The sequence below is a fragment of the Panthera pardus genome, unplaced genomic scaffold (assembly GCF_024362965.1).
Source record: "Panthera pardus isolate Hobbes unplaced genomic scaffold, ASM2436296v1 HiC_scaffold_16, whole genome shotgun sequence".
Lineage (NCBI taxonomy): Eukaryota > Metazoa > Chordata > Mammalia > Carnivora > Felidae > Panthera > Panthera pardus.
In genome coordinates, this window is record NW_026526721.1 from 140,837,432 (window position 1) to 140,854,382 (window position 16,951).

The following is a 16,951-nucleotide window of genomic DNA, read 5'->3' on the forward strand; positions in this document are numbered from 1 at the left end:
ATACTTCATGAGCACTTTTGCCTGTGATAGGAAATGAGCCAGGTCTTGCTTTGGCTTTGAACACGCATCTGGAGACAAGGGATGGGAGAACCCTCGGATCTTAAATTCTATGAATTCCTATTAACCATGGAATTTGGGTGGTTAGAAAATGAGATGGGGAATTGTGGTTTTTTGTATGTTTGTTTTTGTTTTTGAGAGAGAGCACAAGTGAATGAGGGGCAGAGAGAGGAAGAGAGAGAGAGAAGTGGGGTTCACCCGGGGCTCGTGTTTGACCCAAAGTGGGGCTTGTGTTCTTACCCAAAGCAGGGCTCACGCTCACCTGAAGCGGGACTCGCGCTCACCCGATACGGGGCTTGAAATCACAGACTGTGAGATCATGGCCTGAGCTGAAGTCAGATGCTTAAGGACTGAGCCAGCCAAGCACCCCATGTTGCTTGAATACGGATCTAGAATCTAGAATAAAGAATCTAGATTAAATCTAGAATAAAGAGCTGTATGACTCTCCTATCATTAGGATAACCCACTGCTTCTCAAACATAAATTGTATGTTCGGCAATCTGAGGGTTTTGTTAAAATGCAGATTCTGCTTCCTTAGGCTTGAGCTGGGGCCTGATGGTATGTTTTCTAATAAGATGCTGATGATCTTAGTAGATGGTGATGCTGATTAGAAGGTGATGCTGATGCTGCTGGTCCAAGGACTAGTCTTGGAGTAGCAAAGGTCTTACCAATGTTTTTTTTTAAATCTTTATTTATTTTTAAGAGACAGAGCGTGGGCAGGGGAGGGGCAGAGAGAGAGGGAGACACAAAATCAGAAGCAGGCTCCAGACTCTGAGCTGTCAGCCCAGAGCCCCATGTGGGGCCCGAACTCACGGACGGTGAGATCATGACCCGAGCCCGAGTGGGACCCTCAACCCAACTAAGCCACCGGGGCACCCCACCCATATTGTGATTAATGAAGGTCCCTTAAGGCTGCACGTTGCAGGCCCTCCCCATATGCTTGCCCAGTAGCTGCTTCTGGCATTTTCTTCGTTTGTCTTAGGAAATTTACTTTTGATTAATTAAGTGAGCAACAGGGTCAAACAAGTCATTGCAGAGACTCTCCGTGGATCGGAAGCGAGGGGCAGCAGAAGAGCTGAAAGAAAGAGCTTCGGGTCTGCAGTGTGAAAATCTGACTTTGGGTCTTGGCTCTCGCGCCGCGCCGTTGATCCGGGACAAGTCACTGCGTGGCTCTGAGTTCCTGGTCCTCTGGAGGGTGGCCTGGTGATAAAATCCTCTCCCGCACAGTGCTGTGCTGCGCTGCAAATGAGAGAGGCCTGTGGGCTCTCCCTGTGAACCGCACAGCTCCGTGTCCCTGTCCCACTGCTGTGCCCACGGTGACAGGTGTTCTTGTGGGCCTATCCTTGCTCGGGTTGTTGCTGAACTTGGGGCCGCGGCCGGGGATTTCACTGGTGAGAAAGAAGTGAACTGACAGATTATCTTTTTTTCTCCCCACCCCCCACCCCCTCCCCACCACAGCGATTGAAACGCAAAGCACGAGCTCCGAGGAACTGGTCCCCAGCCCTCCGTCTCCGCTTCCTCCCCCTCGTGTGTACAAACCCTGCTTCGTCTGCCAGGACAAATCATCTGGGTACCACTATGGGGTCAGCGCCTGCGAGGGCTGCAAGGTGAGTACCCACAGGCCTCTGCGCCCAGTGTGTGCTCACTCTCCACGTGCTCTGGGGGGTGGGGGCGTGACCTGCTCGGCTCCAGAAACAGGCTGCTTTGCCCTGGGCAATGTCACCCCCAGTGTGGCGCGCTGTGTTTATTTGATGGTTTCATTCCTTCCTTCTGTCTCATGAGTTGAAAATTCAGAAACTCCTGCAAATGACTGACTGGGGCCAAATGTTCTAGGGCCCTTAAAATAACATAACAGGTCTTTTCAGGTAACAAGAGCTTTTTGAAGGAGTCCAGAAAAGCATCACCCCGTTTCTCTTTAGAACATGCCGTCTGCTGTCTTTGTAGTTTTATTTTATTTTTAAATGTGACTGACAGTCCACTAAATCAACTTGCTGAGAATCCAAGGTTAGAAATTGGGATTTATCTTCTGGCTGTTTCCTCAGCCCTGTGGCCTTTGAATTACAGTTTGATTTTCAGCCTGTAGGGACTTGCTACTGTGTGTGTGTCATAAATTCAGGAGAGCTGGATTTAAAATTCCAGCCTACCGAGTAGGGGAGGCTGAACATGTGTCAGAGAGGATATGGCTGCTTTGAATCAAGTTAGACGATCGCTATCGAGTCCAACAGTCTTAATTGAATGAAAGAGCTTATTTTTTTTTTTTTTGAGAGAGAGAGAGAGAGAAAAGAAACAAAGAATGACTTCATAGGCAAATCCAACTCATCCACAGGCCATTTTTCAAAGGAACTATGGCTGTCTCGAGCTGGCCCTTCCCCCGATATACAGCTTCTTTATGTTCTCTAGGATGGTTGGTCAGATCCGTTCTTTATATGTCTACATTGGATGATACGTTGTAATTATAAACACGTTGGGGTAATATTACAGGGGCTCCCATCGGGTGCTCGGTGGCATTTTGTATTTGGCTTGTCAGAGTTAGTTATTATTCCTGTTTGTACTGGGTAGGCACTGCCGTGTAACAAACCGTCCTATAGCTGAATGAATGGCTTAAAACAACAAGCTTTTATCTGGCTTATGGTTCTGTGGGTCAGCCCTGCAGGCCAGGTTCCTCTGGGTGGTTCATCTGCTCCCAGCTATGGTCCACTGTGCGTTCCTGGTCAGCTGCAGGTTCGCCGGTTGGCTGTTCTTCTGGGGGTTGCCGAAGACTCCTGTTGGCTGGGAACTTTGGTCTTTCCCCCATGTGGTCTCTCGTGCCTGTAGGGCTAGTACTGGCTTATTTGCACAGGCAGGATTCTGGAAGGACACTCAAGGTCTCCAGAGGCCTCGGCTCAGATGTGACATGCTGTCACTTGTGACACATTCTGCTGGTCAAAGTAAGTCGTAAGGCCAGCGATGCTCAGCTGGTAGGAACATAAACTCAGCTTTCTTTCTTTTTTAGCATTTACTCATATGTGAGAGACAGAGAGCATGAGTGGGGGAGGGGCAGAGAGAGAGAGAGAGAGAGAGAGAGAGAGAGAGGGAGAGAGAGAGACAGAGACAGAATCCAAAGCAGGCTTCAGGCTCTGAGCCGTCAGCACAGAGCCCAACTTGGGGCTCCAACTCATGGACCGGGAGATCATGACCTGAGCTGAAGTCAGACGCTTACCCGACCGAGCCACCCAGGTGCCCAATGTAAACTCAACTTTCTAAGGCAAGAAGCTGGAAAGTCACATTATTAGAGGCGGGAATACAGGGTAAGGAGAAATGGAGTCAGGTTTGCGTGCAGTCTACCGCCCTGAATGCCTTATTGTCTGTGGCACAGAGTGGATAGGGGCCCTAGCTTGCCTGCACAGTAGCTCACACACAGTGTGGCATATAGTGGGTGCTTAAAGATCTCGGTTGAACAAACACATAAATGTCACTCAGCCCCTGAAAGAAATTATGTGAGGCTTCCCTTCTTTTCAAGTCCTTTGGAAAAACATGTATCATTTTACTGAGTGAGGCCAGTTGGGGGGAATCCACGGAAGACCTAGGAACATCTCTCTACCTCTGGCATTGTGTTGGTTGCTTTAAAGGCGTGTCCTTTCCTCCAGTAGCTTCGGATAAGGTGATCAGGCAAGTTCACACAGCAGCCAGTTGGCAGCTGGGTGAAAAGTGAAACATTTGGGCGTCCAGTGGTCACTTTTAATGTTGGTTGCTAGCTGACCCCGCTTCGCCTTGTCCTGAGATTTGGGACATCTGTGGCAGAACACCAGTTCACTCTGTCCGCTGGTTTGGCAATACGTAAATAAACCCTTTCCTGACGACCATTTGAAAGTTAGAAGGCACTCCTTTATTTAAAAAAAAAAAAATGTTAAGTCATGTCCTGTCCAGAAATCTGAATGCGGTATGTTGTAACCCAGCTTACCTGCTCCCATTATGTCCTGGGAAAAGAAATGACCCAACGTCTATCTTCCCCAGCAGCTTTCAGGCCCTATGCATTAAACTCTTTCACAATCCGCACGGTACAAGCTGTTTTCATCAGCTCTTAGTCAGCTAATTCCCCAACCTCTTGTCGTAATTTTGGATTCTGACTCTTTTTAGGAAAAACCCCAACAAAAACAAAACCCAGACCAGCGCAGGCAACTTTGATAAACTTGGTTCCGCTGTTCAGAGCGCTGTTGTGGCACAGTTTTTTCACAGAGTGAAAGCCCAAGAAGGCTGGTCAGCCACTCGTTGAATTTGAGGGGATTTGCCTGGTGGGTTTTGTCGAGCTCTGAAAACGTGGGCTGCCTTTCCCCTAGTTGGTCGAGAAAGACTGTGTTTTGGGGCGCCTGGGTGGCTCAGTCGGTTAAGTGGCTGACTTCGCTCAGGTCATGATCTCGCGGTCCGCGAGTTCGAGCCCCGCGTCGGGCTCTGTGCTGACAGCTTGGAGCCTGGAGCCTGTTTCCGATTCTGTGTCTCCCTCTCTCTGCCCCTCCCCCGTTCATGCTCTGTCTCTCTCTGTCTCAAAAGTAAATAAACGTGAAAAAAAATTTAAAAAAAAAAAAAAAAAGAAAGACTGTGTTTTGGCTGGCTGGGACAATGTCGTGCTAAAATTCACCGAACTGAAAAGCGTAAGTCGAAAGTATAGTGTACAGCCAAAGGAGAAGAAATAACGATTAAGACAAAATTAAAGATAACAGTCATCATTTTTAAAAGCCACTAAACTAAAGCTCGTTGTATACAAAAAATAGAAAATTCAAACCACCATAGTTCTACCCTGGGAGAAAACCTGTGTTAAATCTATTTTTTTATGAGTACGTGCGTGTTGTTTTGTTTTTTATAAAAATAGAATTTTATGTTGTATGCTGGCTTTAATCTGCTTTTTAAATTTAATAGTCTTTCATGGCCAAAATTTAAACAACTGCCTAGTGTTTACGGTTATAACATTAATGTGGTAATTTATGGCTATATCGTAATGTCTTTAACAAATTCCCTGTTGTTCAATTAAGGTGTTTGCAGTTTTCTCTCTATTATAAATAATAACGTATAGCCTTGAGGTATATCTGTGATCATTTTTTTTAGGATAAATTAGTAGGCTTGGAATTTCTAGGTCATTGGCTTTGTACATTTTTAAGGCTTTTGATACAAATTGCCAAAATGCCCTCTGAAAGAGGCATATCAATTTAATATCTGTGAGTCTGTTAAAAGTTAATCGTATTAGAGACTATCTATTAGGAATCTCTCCCATGTGATGATAAGGTAATGAATCAAGAAACAACTTCTGTCCTGGAATTCTGCCTATATTTAATTAGGTTGTTTATAAGGGGCCCCCTGCATGTTATCATTTGGAGCTGGCAGCAGATACACCAGGGTCCCTGATCGACCGATAAGGGCTGGCCCATTTTTTGGCTAGAGATCAAAGATCACTGTTCCGGGTTGGGAGCCTCTGCTCTAAAATAGGACTCCCTAACAGAACCGAATTTATGTCTGTAAGAAGTAATGCCCACGGTGGCTTCAGCCTGTCATGACCAGGACGACCTTATTGACTCTTGTTTGGGGAAGAGAACCTTCTTTCTTCTTAGGGAATAGGTGGCAGTCTCAGACTCAGAATTTAATGAATGGGTTGCAGTCGACCTCTGGGAATGGCCAGTGACCACTGTGTTGACATAGCTTCACTATGGCAACATAACCGCTAGATGCACCATAGGGATGTCCCGTTTAGGGGATTTCCAGCTGAGCAATGACAGGTTTTTTGGAAGGGACAAAGAGGACATAAAGGGAACATATGGTGTGGCCAAAAAGGTTAAACAACGTAAAGTGATAAAGTTGATTTTCATGTGCCTTCAAGAAACCGTCTGATTGCTCATAGCTAGAATTTATGCATAATTTTGGCCTTCATCAGATTTTATATTGATTGTGGAGTTGAGAGTGAGAAGACTAGTTAGGCTGATATAAATACTATAAATGTAAATACTAACTAGGTATTTGAATCCTAGTTAGTCTACTTGATAGCTTTGTGACCTTGGGCAAGCATCTTTAATTGTCTGCGTCTCTCTCTTCTCATGTGGAAAAATGGAGATAATAATACTGTCTAGTTCATGATATTGTTGGGAGTATAAAATGAGTGACCATAAAGCAAACAGTATCTGGCCCATGGGAAGTGGCCGGTACACTCAATTATGGTTTGTGTTGTCATTAACTTAATAACTTTCACACAGTGACGTAACATCAGTTATACTCTTAGTATTCTTTCTTGTAATGTTCTTTCAGCCTTTCTCCATTTCTTTATACCAAAAATAAACACCGCCTTTTTCTTTCAAGACTCAGGTTAAGACCCCACCACTCCTTAGAACCTACCCTGATTATTCCAGTACAGGGGTTGGCAAGTCGTTTCCGTAAAGAGTCAGATAGTAAATATTTTAGGCTTTGAAGGCCATCTGGTCTCTGTCACAGCCACTCAGCTCTGTCGCGGTAGTATGAAAGGAGCCATAGACAATACGTCAGAGAATGGCCATCGATATGTTTCAATCAAACTTTATTTATAAAAATAAGCAATGGACCACATTTGGCCCTTGGACCTAGTTTCTGGACCTTTGCTAAATACGTGGTGATATGTTCTTTCTTATAATTTGTAAAAGTCAAAGGCTGGTGGTCCAAAGGACTCATGCCAGAGGTGCCAGGCCAGTTGTTTCTGGTGGACTGTAGGCCCGGGAATGTGGTGCTTCCTTCTCACTTCCTTCAGGAATATTGTTTAACAGAAGTTCATGTCAATTGCCCAGGGCTCCATGATGGGAGCTTCAAGACCTCCCTCTCTCTCTCTCTCTCTCCCTTTCTCTCTCTCTCTCTCTCTCTGTTTTTACTCTAACCCCTCATTCCCACTCAGCTCCCACTTCTTAGCAGTTTCCTTATAAGTGAGCTGCTTCCAGAAACACCTAGCATCTTACTTTGGAGAGGTTTATGGGATGTATTTTATGAGCTGCTATATTAGTAAGCTTTTCTTGCTTATAACCCACGTGCTTGTTGGCTGAACAGTAGACATGTATTATTTGTCACAATTCTGTGCAGGTTTTCTTGTCTTGGTTCAGGTGGTCTAGGTGGCCTCACATGACAGAGTCCTTGGCAGAACGACTGGATCTTCTTCCTGTGTTACCACTCCTCATCCATTAGCCTAGCCTGGATTTGTTCACATGGTGGTGGATGGGTTCCCCATCATAAGAGAGGACAAGCACCAGTGAGCAAACTTCTGGTTGCATCACACTTGCTAACGTCCTATTGGTCAAACAAGTTACATGGTCAAACCTTAGCCTGAGGGATAGAGAAATAGACTGCACCTTTGAAGAGGAAAAGTGGCCAAGTCACTTGCAAAAGTGAGGAGTATATTAGAGCTGGAATTTCACTGTATATGGTCTTTTTTTTTTTTTCCTGAGAGAGCACGACCATGAGCAAGGGAGCGTGCCAGAGAGAGAGAGAGAGAGAGAGAGAGAGAGACAGAGGGAGAGAATCTTATGCAGGCTCCATGCTCAGCATGGAGAGTTCAATCCCTCGACCCTGAGATCGTGACCTGAGCCAAAATCAAGAGTTGGATGCTCAACCGATTGAGCCACCCAGGCACCTACCGTCTTCCATTAACTCCTGATTTCATGTGTTAAGTCTCTTCTCACAACTGTATTCACCATTCCATCATCTTTTAGCAGATAATTATTGAACTAAGTTTCAGGGCGTAGGCCAGACCCTGGAGATATAACAGTAAACGCAAGAGAGATGGTCCTCCTGGAACTTCTTGTCTCACACAAATGATGAACAGATGATGAACAATCCAAACTTGGAAGAAAAGGAACAGAATGGTCTGGTAAACAACAGTGGAGGGATACCTGATTTATTCAGGAGTGAGGGGAGACCTTATGATTGGAAGGAACCAACTGTGTAACAGGGGAAAGCATTTTAGATCAAAACTGAATCTAGGGCAATTTCTTCTTTCTTTGCTGTATCTGTTACCTTGTCTCGGCCTTAATAAATTTGTGAAATTCTAATTCACAAGTATGAACCCAATCCTACACCAAATATTAAGGTAAAACAGAGTTATTGTACTCATTTCTTATTAGGATGGCTTATGCGGTGTGGGTATTTGTAAGTCGAGGGGTGGGTAGGGGGAGGAGAAAACTGGCCTGTTGAATACCTTCTCTATACCACCCATTGGGACGTTTGATACTCTTGTTTCATTTAATTCTCACAAGAGCACTGTAGGGAGTAGGCTTAAAGATGCCCATTTTACAGATGAGACAACTGAGGTTCAGAGAGGTAAAGGAACTTGGTTAAGGTCACACAGCTTGTCTTTTTGAAGGCTAGGATTGAAATCTTATGCCTGTTGGAAAGCACCCCGCTGCTTTAGCTGCAGGGAAACAGCAGGTAGGAAGCAGTGGTAGGTTACGTTCTAGAGTGGGGGTTTCATGGGGTAACAGATTAAAAGCAGGTGGGAGAATACTTAAAAAGAAAAACAACCCTACTGGATCAATCGTTTCATAAAAGAAATGGCATTTTTACAACAAAAAGCAAAAAAAGGAAGAGCTTACAAGGCCGGCTTTCCCAAGAAGGGCCGGTTAACAGACAGGACCCACCCTCGGGCACGCTCCCAGATGGTGTTGTGTCCTTGTTCTCTGCTTTGCCCTTGATGAGTGGAAACTTCCCATCCACAAGCTAGCGTTTGGGAGCCACTGTCCAGCCCCCATGGGGAGCCCCTGGGTGCCGCCATGATGGTGAGCCTTCCCCACAAGGGCACAGAGGAAATGCTTGCTTAAGGTCACGCTGGTAGCCTTCTATTTAAAGCAGCCTTTAAGAGTTTAAACTGCACTAGCCCCCTCAGTCCCTCAGGGCTAATTTTGTCCATTTTCTCATCTGCCTTTGTTTTCCTTGCCTCTGAAGAAGGGAGGCCCTCATCTCCACGACAGTGTTCGGCCGCTGGGCTGTTTTTTTCCTGGCAGACAGCAAGTAATATGTTCTGTCACAAAAAGTTTTGCAATCAGGAAGATGGATGTCTGCACTTAATTTTAGAACTTCTATTAAATACTATAAATGTGCTTAGTGATTTTATTTGACTGAGGCCACTTAAAACGACATTGTTTTTTTGTTTTTAATTGGCATGGATAAACACGAGCGGTATGCTCTGTTTGGAGAACATTTCTGGCTTTGCCACACTGATCTTTGCTTCTGTTCAGAGGCCTCCCACAGCATTGGGCCCCAAGAACAACGTAACATGCTAAAGGCCGTAGCTAAAACTGAATTATGAAGCTTGCCATGGATTTCATTAAGTTTTCGAACCCTACAAAGTCGGTCCCCTCATAGACCCAAAGAGCCATTCGTATTCAAATCGGCCAATAATGGAGAATTGACTTACTCTGCCATTAATCAGACATCTATTAAACACTTTCCACGACAAGGCTTAGGTACAGAAAGGAAAGGTTTTATGTATTTTGTTCCCAGAGTTGTATCCCAGTGTGTATAAAGTACGTAGAAAGGTGCTTGTTGAATAATAAGCGCATGGTAAATATTTATGGCCTGAGTGGATAGACAAACAGCGCGTGTACCATGTTCTTTGACCCTTAGGGGGCTTGATGAGCACAGAGGTTGGGCCTCACATCCCTCTGACACATTCAGGGAAGGCTGTAGACAAGAGACGATTTTATAGACGTGTTAGCATTTTCCAGATGGGGAAGAGGAGAGGAGTGTCTACGGCAAAAGTTGAAGGCAAAGGAACTTGGAATAGCCTATGAAGACTTAGGTGGAAAAATGGAAACATATTCATTCCGTCGACACTGGTTTTGTTTTGTCCTGTGCAAGCATCTGGGGATCAGCCAGGCATTAAAGATGCTCCAGAAGACTCATTACGTATCATGTCTTCTCCAGAATCCCCCAGTTAGGTCCCCCTCTTTTACATTTTTTATTGTTCTCCTTTGTAGCCCTTACTGGGACTGTAATGAAGTTATTATTTATGGAGCCATTGGTTTGATACCCTCTTCTTCTTTCAGACTATAAGCTCCAGGAGGGCTGGGACTCGTCTCGGTGCCCAGCACAGTGCTCTTCACATAGTAGGGCTTCGGTGCATGAGTGATTTTTTTTTTTTTTAATCACAAATTACTTGTAATTATACAGTAATTGATACAGTAATAAATAACCTAATCAAGCAGATATAATTCTGTGCTAGTGCACGTATAATTTTATACGTCCTATCTAATATCATAATTGCATCTCATTATATAGGGTTTGTAATGATGCCTTAATGAAAACGCTTATAAATTTTATAAACAGGAAAAGGCCTTTTATGGCCAAAGTGCAGCTCATTTTCTTAGTAATTTCTGCCTTCCACCTCAGAGTTAACCGTTCTCTTCCATACTGTCTTCAAGCAGACTCTTAAGGGCTAGTACCTGTAATGATATACTCAGGAACACTGTGGGCTCTTAGTGCTTTAATGTAAATAAAAATCTCAACATCGAGAAATCTACTTCCGTGTCTAGAAACATTAAGAGAGCTGAAATGGCAATCTGGCTTTTCCTAGTAATAGATCCTACTGAAGGAGAAAACACATTTTTTTCTTCTGGATAAACGTTATTCTAAATTGAGAAATCATTTTGGGTTGAAAAGGCAGAAAAGTCTTTTTTTTTTTTTTTCCTGGTGTATGAATAAACAGGAAGTGGAGGGCGAATTTTGAATTAGCTTGCAACCCTGTACTTTTTTTTCCATGTTGGCTTGGTGAAAACAGTCGATTTATTTTGGTGGTTTTAAATGGTTTATACATTTTCTAATCATTAGAAGTTCAGAAATGCTTGTTGAAATGGTTACTTTGCTTGCTGTTTAAAAATATCTGGAACACTTTCGTTTGCTGTTTTTATTAAACAAACTCATTCTTGGTAGAGGTTTTACCACTGTCATATACTAGAGAGGCAATTCCCAATGTTGATAGTTAGCCTGTTGATTTGAAAATGGCTCACCTCCCAGTGATGTCTCAAGTGCCCGTTTCATGTTTTGGTCGATTAAAAAAAATTAATCAAAAATCAACACTCTTTTTTCTGATTTTAAGCCAATGAGGGATGAGAAGCAAAAGAAGTTGCTTTGACAAAATTTCTAGAGACCGTCTTCTAAAAATGAATGGTGACGATGTATTACAATTACACCAAACAAAAACAAAAGTGTATTTTTGTCAGAGAAATAAAAGAATATTTTCAGGGTTTCCTGAGAGTGATATAAACTATGACTGAAAATCATTTCCGTATAAATCAAATTTGTACCATCATCAGTGGTGATTTAGTTACTTTTGGGAGATGAGTGTTACAGCCTTTTTTCTTTCTAAACCTTTTACCAGAGAGGTGAAATAGAGAGCTTTCAATTCTATATTTCCTTCTCCTGGGTGAACTCTTGGAAAAAAGTAATAAGAAGGAAATTGGCAAGGGCATCCTGTTTTCGCAGCCCCTTTATTTCTCTTCATGAGGGCAAGGCTGTGAGCCCCTAGTCTTTCCCCCTCTGTGTGGTTGCCTCTCTTCCCACCTGCAGACCTGTGTAAGAGCACAGAAACCGTGAAAATATCTTACACTGATACTGCCTCTTAGTTTCTAAAGCACGCTCACATATGGAATTAAATTAGGCTGAGCTTAGCTGCAGTACAAAACAAAACCAGAAACACTCCAAAATGTGCAAAATCTTGTCCAGAATTTTTTCTTTTGCACATGTCAGCTCAAGGCATGTATTCCTGGTTGGTATCGTCTCTCTTCTGTACAGGGATTAGGAAGTCTGGCTCCTCCCAGCATTATAGCTTGGCATCCACTAGGTCTTTAGTTATCATCTGGAATGAGAGCGAGAGCATGGGGGGAGGTCGCCTGCCTGCTCCTTAAAAGCCAGGGCCTGAAGTGGCATGCATCATTCGGCAAGAACTGCTCCCATGACCAAAACCGATTGCAAGACGTGTAGTCTAGCCTTGTGCCCAGGTACAGACCTGCCGTCGTGGAAGGAAGTAATGAATTTGGTGGAGCGCTAACAGTTTCTGCCTGAGGCTTTTTATTTGATCTTCATACCTTTTGGAGAAGTAGGTGGCATAGGTTTTCCCCCCGCATTTCACACATGTGAAAACTTCAGAGTTTCTGGGACCAAGTTCCACCGTCCACGCTCTTGACTTACAATCTACTTCTGTTTACCGCAGTGGTTATTGTGGGAACCAACTTGGATACGTTTCTGCATTTAATTTTCCTGAATCTTATCAGACTGTGTTTTCAAAGTTTATGATTCTAAACATCTCTATATTCTTGATCTGTCCTCTTTTGACATTTTGAGAGACTGGCAAGGCTTACCCAGTAGAGCAAGACCTTTCGCAGGGCTTAGATTCCACAAGGCACAAATCACACGTAGCCAGAATGACCCCAGAAAATCCCTGTGGCAAGCAGACTGTTGGAGACTGACATATGTCTCTCATTAAGACCTACAAAGCCAATTCTTCCTCCAGCTTTGGAAACATGTTGCTGTCCCTTCTGCGGAGCACCAGATGAAACCCTTGCTTTGTTTTCCTGTTGTACCAAACCTGTGTGTCCTTAAGCCCAAGAATCGCACTCCCGTCATGAAAATCACACATCTTCCTAGATGTTTCTTTGTTACTGAGTTGCTCTTCCCGTGATAGTTTCCTTGGGGTTGGAATCTCTCTCTTTTTTTTTTCCTCTCTCTCTCTTTTTTTTTTTTTTTTTTAACATTTATTTATTTTTGAGACAGAGAGAGACAGAGCATGAACGGGGAGGGGCAGAGAGAGAGGGAGACACAGAATCGGAAGCCGGCTCCAGGCTCTTAGCCATCAGCCCAGAGCCCGACGTGGGGCTCGAACTCACGGGCCGCAAGATCGTGACCTGAGCTGAAGTCGGACACTCAACCGACTGAGCCACCCAGGCGCCCCTGGAATCTCTCCTGTGCTGTATACGAACTGGGTCTTTTTGTTTTGTTTTTTGTCTTTCTTCGGTATTTTTCCACTTCGGAGCGGCGACTAGATGTGTCGTATGGAGAAGCAGTGCCAGAATGGAGAAGATTTTGTTGTGTGGCCCCTAGAACTCATCCCTGAAAAAACTCTACAGAGGGGGGAATAAAACTCCATGTGCCTCTCCGCCTGTACAATGCTGGCATTGTCTGGGGTGGAGAGAAAAAGCGGGGTTCTGGCAGGCGTGCCCCATTAGAGCCTTGTTCCTTGTTCCATATTGAAAAGATGACATTCCTTTGCTAGCAACGTCCTGCCCAGATTTCTGGCACCAGTTCTGTGGCCAGCCCTGTCGCCTGGGGCATTTTTGTTTGGGTGGATTTTGTTTTATTTCAAGAGCAGCGAAGTGCAGGCTACAGAAGTGTACAAGGTAGAACTGTTTTTATAGAGCTTGTTGGCGAACTCGTGAGTACAGTCAAGGTGGCCCGTCTGCCAGGGCGTCTGCTGCCGAGTCACCGGTGTCAAAATGCAAAAAGTTGCATAGAGTGAACCGAACTGCTTAACTTTTTCTCAAGTGTCCTCGAGGCAGTCTTTGGGTTTTAACATGGGCTCCCTCCTCCCTCTCAGGATTTCATGTAATGCTTCATTTATAACAGAGATTGGTGGATTTGCAAAGTAAATATTCCGATCAGGGAAAGCAAAATCTTCAGTGACCCTCTCAGTTCTTCTATGGAGGCTTTTTCTGTGTCTGGGAAGAGACATCCTTTATACTGGCTGCAGCTTTGAACTGGAGCACGTAAAATGTATTTCCCAGGTTCCGTGAGCCTTAACATAATGAGCAGTAGAAAACTCTGAGGTAGGCCAGTGAGGGGGAGAATGCTTTGGCTTCATAAAGCATTTTCATGGCTACACAAATTTGGACAAACTAGAGTGAGCAAGCAAGTCTGTGCCTTTGAATCGGAAATTAGCAGCCTCCTAAATATACAACACCACTATTCATACGGGCCTGGAAAGTCCCCCAAATCGTGAAAATTATCCTTATCAGTCAGACCCGGCAGGGATCATCTGACTGCTCCTCAAGGGAATGAGAATTTGAGTTTGGATCTCACGTCCATATGTCAAACTCAAACAGTAAATGAGCTACGCTCTATCTGGGGACTTTGGGAGCGTGAGCATACTTTTAACCAACAAGCACTTTTGAGAGCGGCTGCCCTAATTTATATTACTCCTCATTAACATAAATAATTAGTTTCGGAGTAATAGAGTTTGTGGGGAGGCATGTTTCTGATATTTGTTTGTTTCAGGAGGCATGCTCTGCTGTGCTCCTTCGAGTGGTTGGTACCCTGAGTTAGCAAATTTACAGACAACATGCTCCATAAGATATTTTTGATGGTCTCCATTCCATGTGAATATATGATATATTATGTTTATTACTGCATCAGAAACATTATGCTCAAATGCTTGAATAGTTCTCAGTGTATTTGTTGTGTTGAATTGGGACAGAAAAAGTATGAAACTTACCAGTCCCGTGCCAGACATTGTGGGAAGAACATATTAGAAATAGAGCCCACGAATTCTGGTTATTTTCCCAAAGTGGAATTAAATGTAAAATTTCTCATTCAGTTGTGTTTTGGTCTTAAGTGATTATTTCCCGCTTTGAGAGTTAGGTGGGAAATCTGTTTCAGTGCGAACTTGGTGCAAATTCTTAGCTGTTGACCGGCAGTTTCAATGTCATGTACATATCACACATACAGATATGGTATTTATTTCCGTAAATATTTGTGGCAGGTAGCATCTGCATAAAATTGTGAATTGCATAGCAAGCCTAAATGAGTCCACCACCAAATATACTTGTTTTTAAACATAAACTCCTAATGAGGCCATTTGTTTTGGTATACCCATGTGCGGAATGTTTGTTGTGAGAGGGCGCACAGGATTGCTATCATGGATCTGGTGGTTTAAGAAACATGAAAGAGTGGGGCGCCTGGATGGCCCAGTCGCTTAAGCGTCCAACTTCGGCTCAGGTCATGATCTCACAGTTTGTGAGTTCGAGCCCCACGCCGGGCTCTGTGCTGACAGCTCAGAGCCTGGAGCCTGCTTTGGATTCTGTGTCTCTGTCTCTCTCTGCTCCTCCCCCACTTGTGCTCTGTCTCTCTCTGTCTGTCAAAAAGAAATAAAATGTAAAATAAATAAATAAATAAATAAAATAAACCATAAAAGAGTATTTTTGAATTAGTGAGTCTGGATCAGGTCTTCCTTTATTATTTGATTCTGTTTCATCCATCGCATGAGCTCTAGGCCTCAGAAATAGTATATTCCTTTTCTCTACTATCACAGGAGAAATAAGAGCATTGGATGAGAGATAATAGTGACCTCCAAGGAATTAGTCTTTTCTGTATTATGTCAAGACATTGTCAGTTAGTCTAGGCATGCCCACAGAACAACAGTGGAAATGGAAGAGAAGTTATGTTTAAGTATTATAGCATTTAGTATTTGAATAACTTATTTATTTATTTTGGTGTTTAGCTTTGAGAAAGTGTGCAATCAGGGGAGGGGCACAGGGAGAGGGGGACAGAGGATCCGGAGCAGGCTCCGTGCTGACAGCAGAGAGCCCGACGTGGGGCTCGAACTCACAAACCAGGAGATCATAACACGAACACAAGTCAGAGGCTCAACCAATTGAGCCACCCAGGTGCCCCTTATTAATAACTTATTTTAAAATAATAAAGCTGGAATTCCTACAGGGACACACAAAACAATTTAAACTGGAGAGAAAAAGTGACTTAGGTATTTGAAACGTGGTATCTTCTGAACACTTGCTTTTTGTTCAAGCCATCTGGGAGCACCAAGTGTTGTGGACTAGTGTTTGGTTCTGGAGCCTGCTGGGATGCCAGCCTCCTCTCTTCGCCCCATCACGAAGGCCCCTTCTTTGTTGGAGGCTCTGTCACTTCTGTGTATCATGTACCGAGTAAAATAACTTTCATGGCCCTACCTCATGCCAATGGAACAGAAAAATGCAATCATCCTGTGTGTCTAGAAGGACGGGCGATATTGGTATATATTACCAGTCTTTACCTCCCACTCTCTGCTTCAAGAATCACCACTGGTTATTTTTTTTTTTCCCCCATATCCATGTGACTACCAATGCACTTGTCTCATACATATGGTTGCATTCACATGCCCTGGAAGAAGAATTGTCTCCCCATCAGTATCAAACTCTGTTCCGCCCTTAGCAAGGGGTTTGTGTAAAACCCCTTGTGTAAAACCACTCTTATTTGTCTGTGTCTCTTGTTTTTTTATATCATTAGTCTCTGCCAAAGAAAAAATTTTTTTCTGCCAAAAAGGTTTACAAGTTCCTTAAGCATTGTTCACAGATTAGTGTTAGGGAAAAAAAAATTATGTCCTACCCCAGGGGCACCTGGGTGACTCAGTCGGTTAAGCGTCCAAGTTCTGCTCGGGTCATGATCTCACGGTTTGTCAGTCTGAGCCCCGTGTCGGGCTCTGTGCTGACGACTCGGAGCCTGGAGCCTGCTTCGGATTCTGTGTCTCCCTCTCTCTCTGCCTCTCCCCCTCTCATGCTCTGTCTCTCTCTCTCTCTCTCAAATAAATAAACATTAAAAAAAAATACAAAAATAAAATTATGTCCTACCCCAAGCTGCCTCTCTCTGAGCTGATCTTTATCATAATGTATCTCTCATTTTATTTTGTAATAAATTTTAAGTAAAAAAATGTTTTAATGTTTATTTTGAGAGAGTGCTTGCAAGCAGAGGAGGGGCAAAGAGAGAGGGAGACAGAGAATCCCAAGCAGGGCTCAATCTCACAAACTGTGAGATCACAACCTGAGCTGAAATCAAAAGTCGGACGCTCAACTGAGCATTTATTTATTTACTTATAAATAAATAAATTTTAAATAAATCTGTGCCCCTCTGGGAAACTCCCCTAGAAGTTAAAGGACAGCTG

The 16,951-nt window shown here is 43.8% G+C and overlaps 1 protein-coding gene across 6 annotated transcripts in view; it reads left to right on the forward strand.

Moving 5' to 3' along the window:
• RARB (retinoic acid receptor beta) overlaps positions 1–16,951 on the forward strand; it is a 530,011-nt gene that overhangs the window by 386,178 nt on the left and 126,882 nt on the right. For all 6 annotated transcript variants that reach the window (XR_008422613.1, XM_053903863.1, XM_019422920.2 and 3 more), the window contains one exon: positions 1,516–1,664. Coding sequence is in view for 4 of the 6 variants with exons in the window: in XM_053903863.1 (XP_053759838.1) it covers positions 1,516–1,664 (149 nt within the window). In the remaining 2 variants the exon portion in view is untranslated. The remainder of the gene's footprint in view (positions 1–1,515; positions 1,665–16,951) is intronic.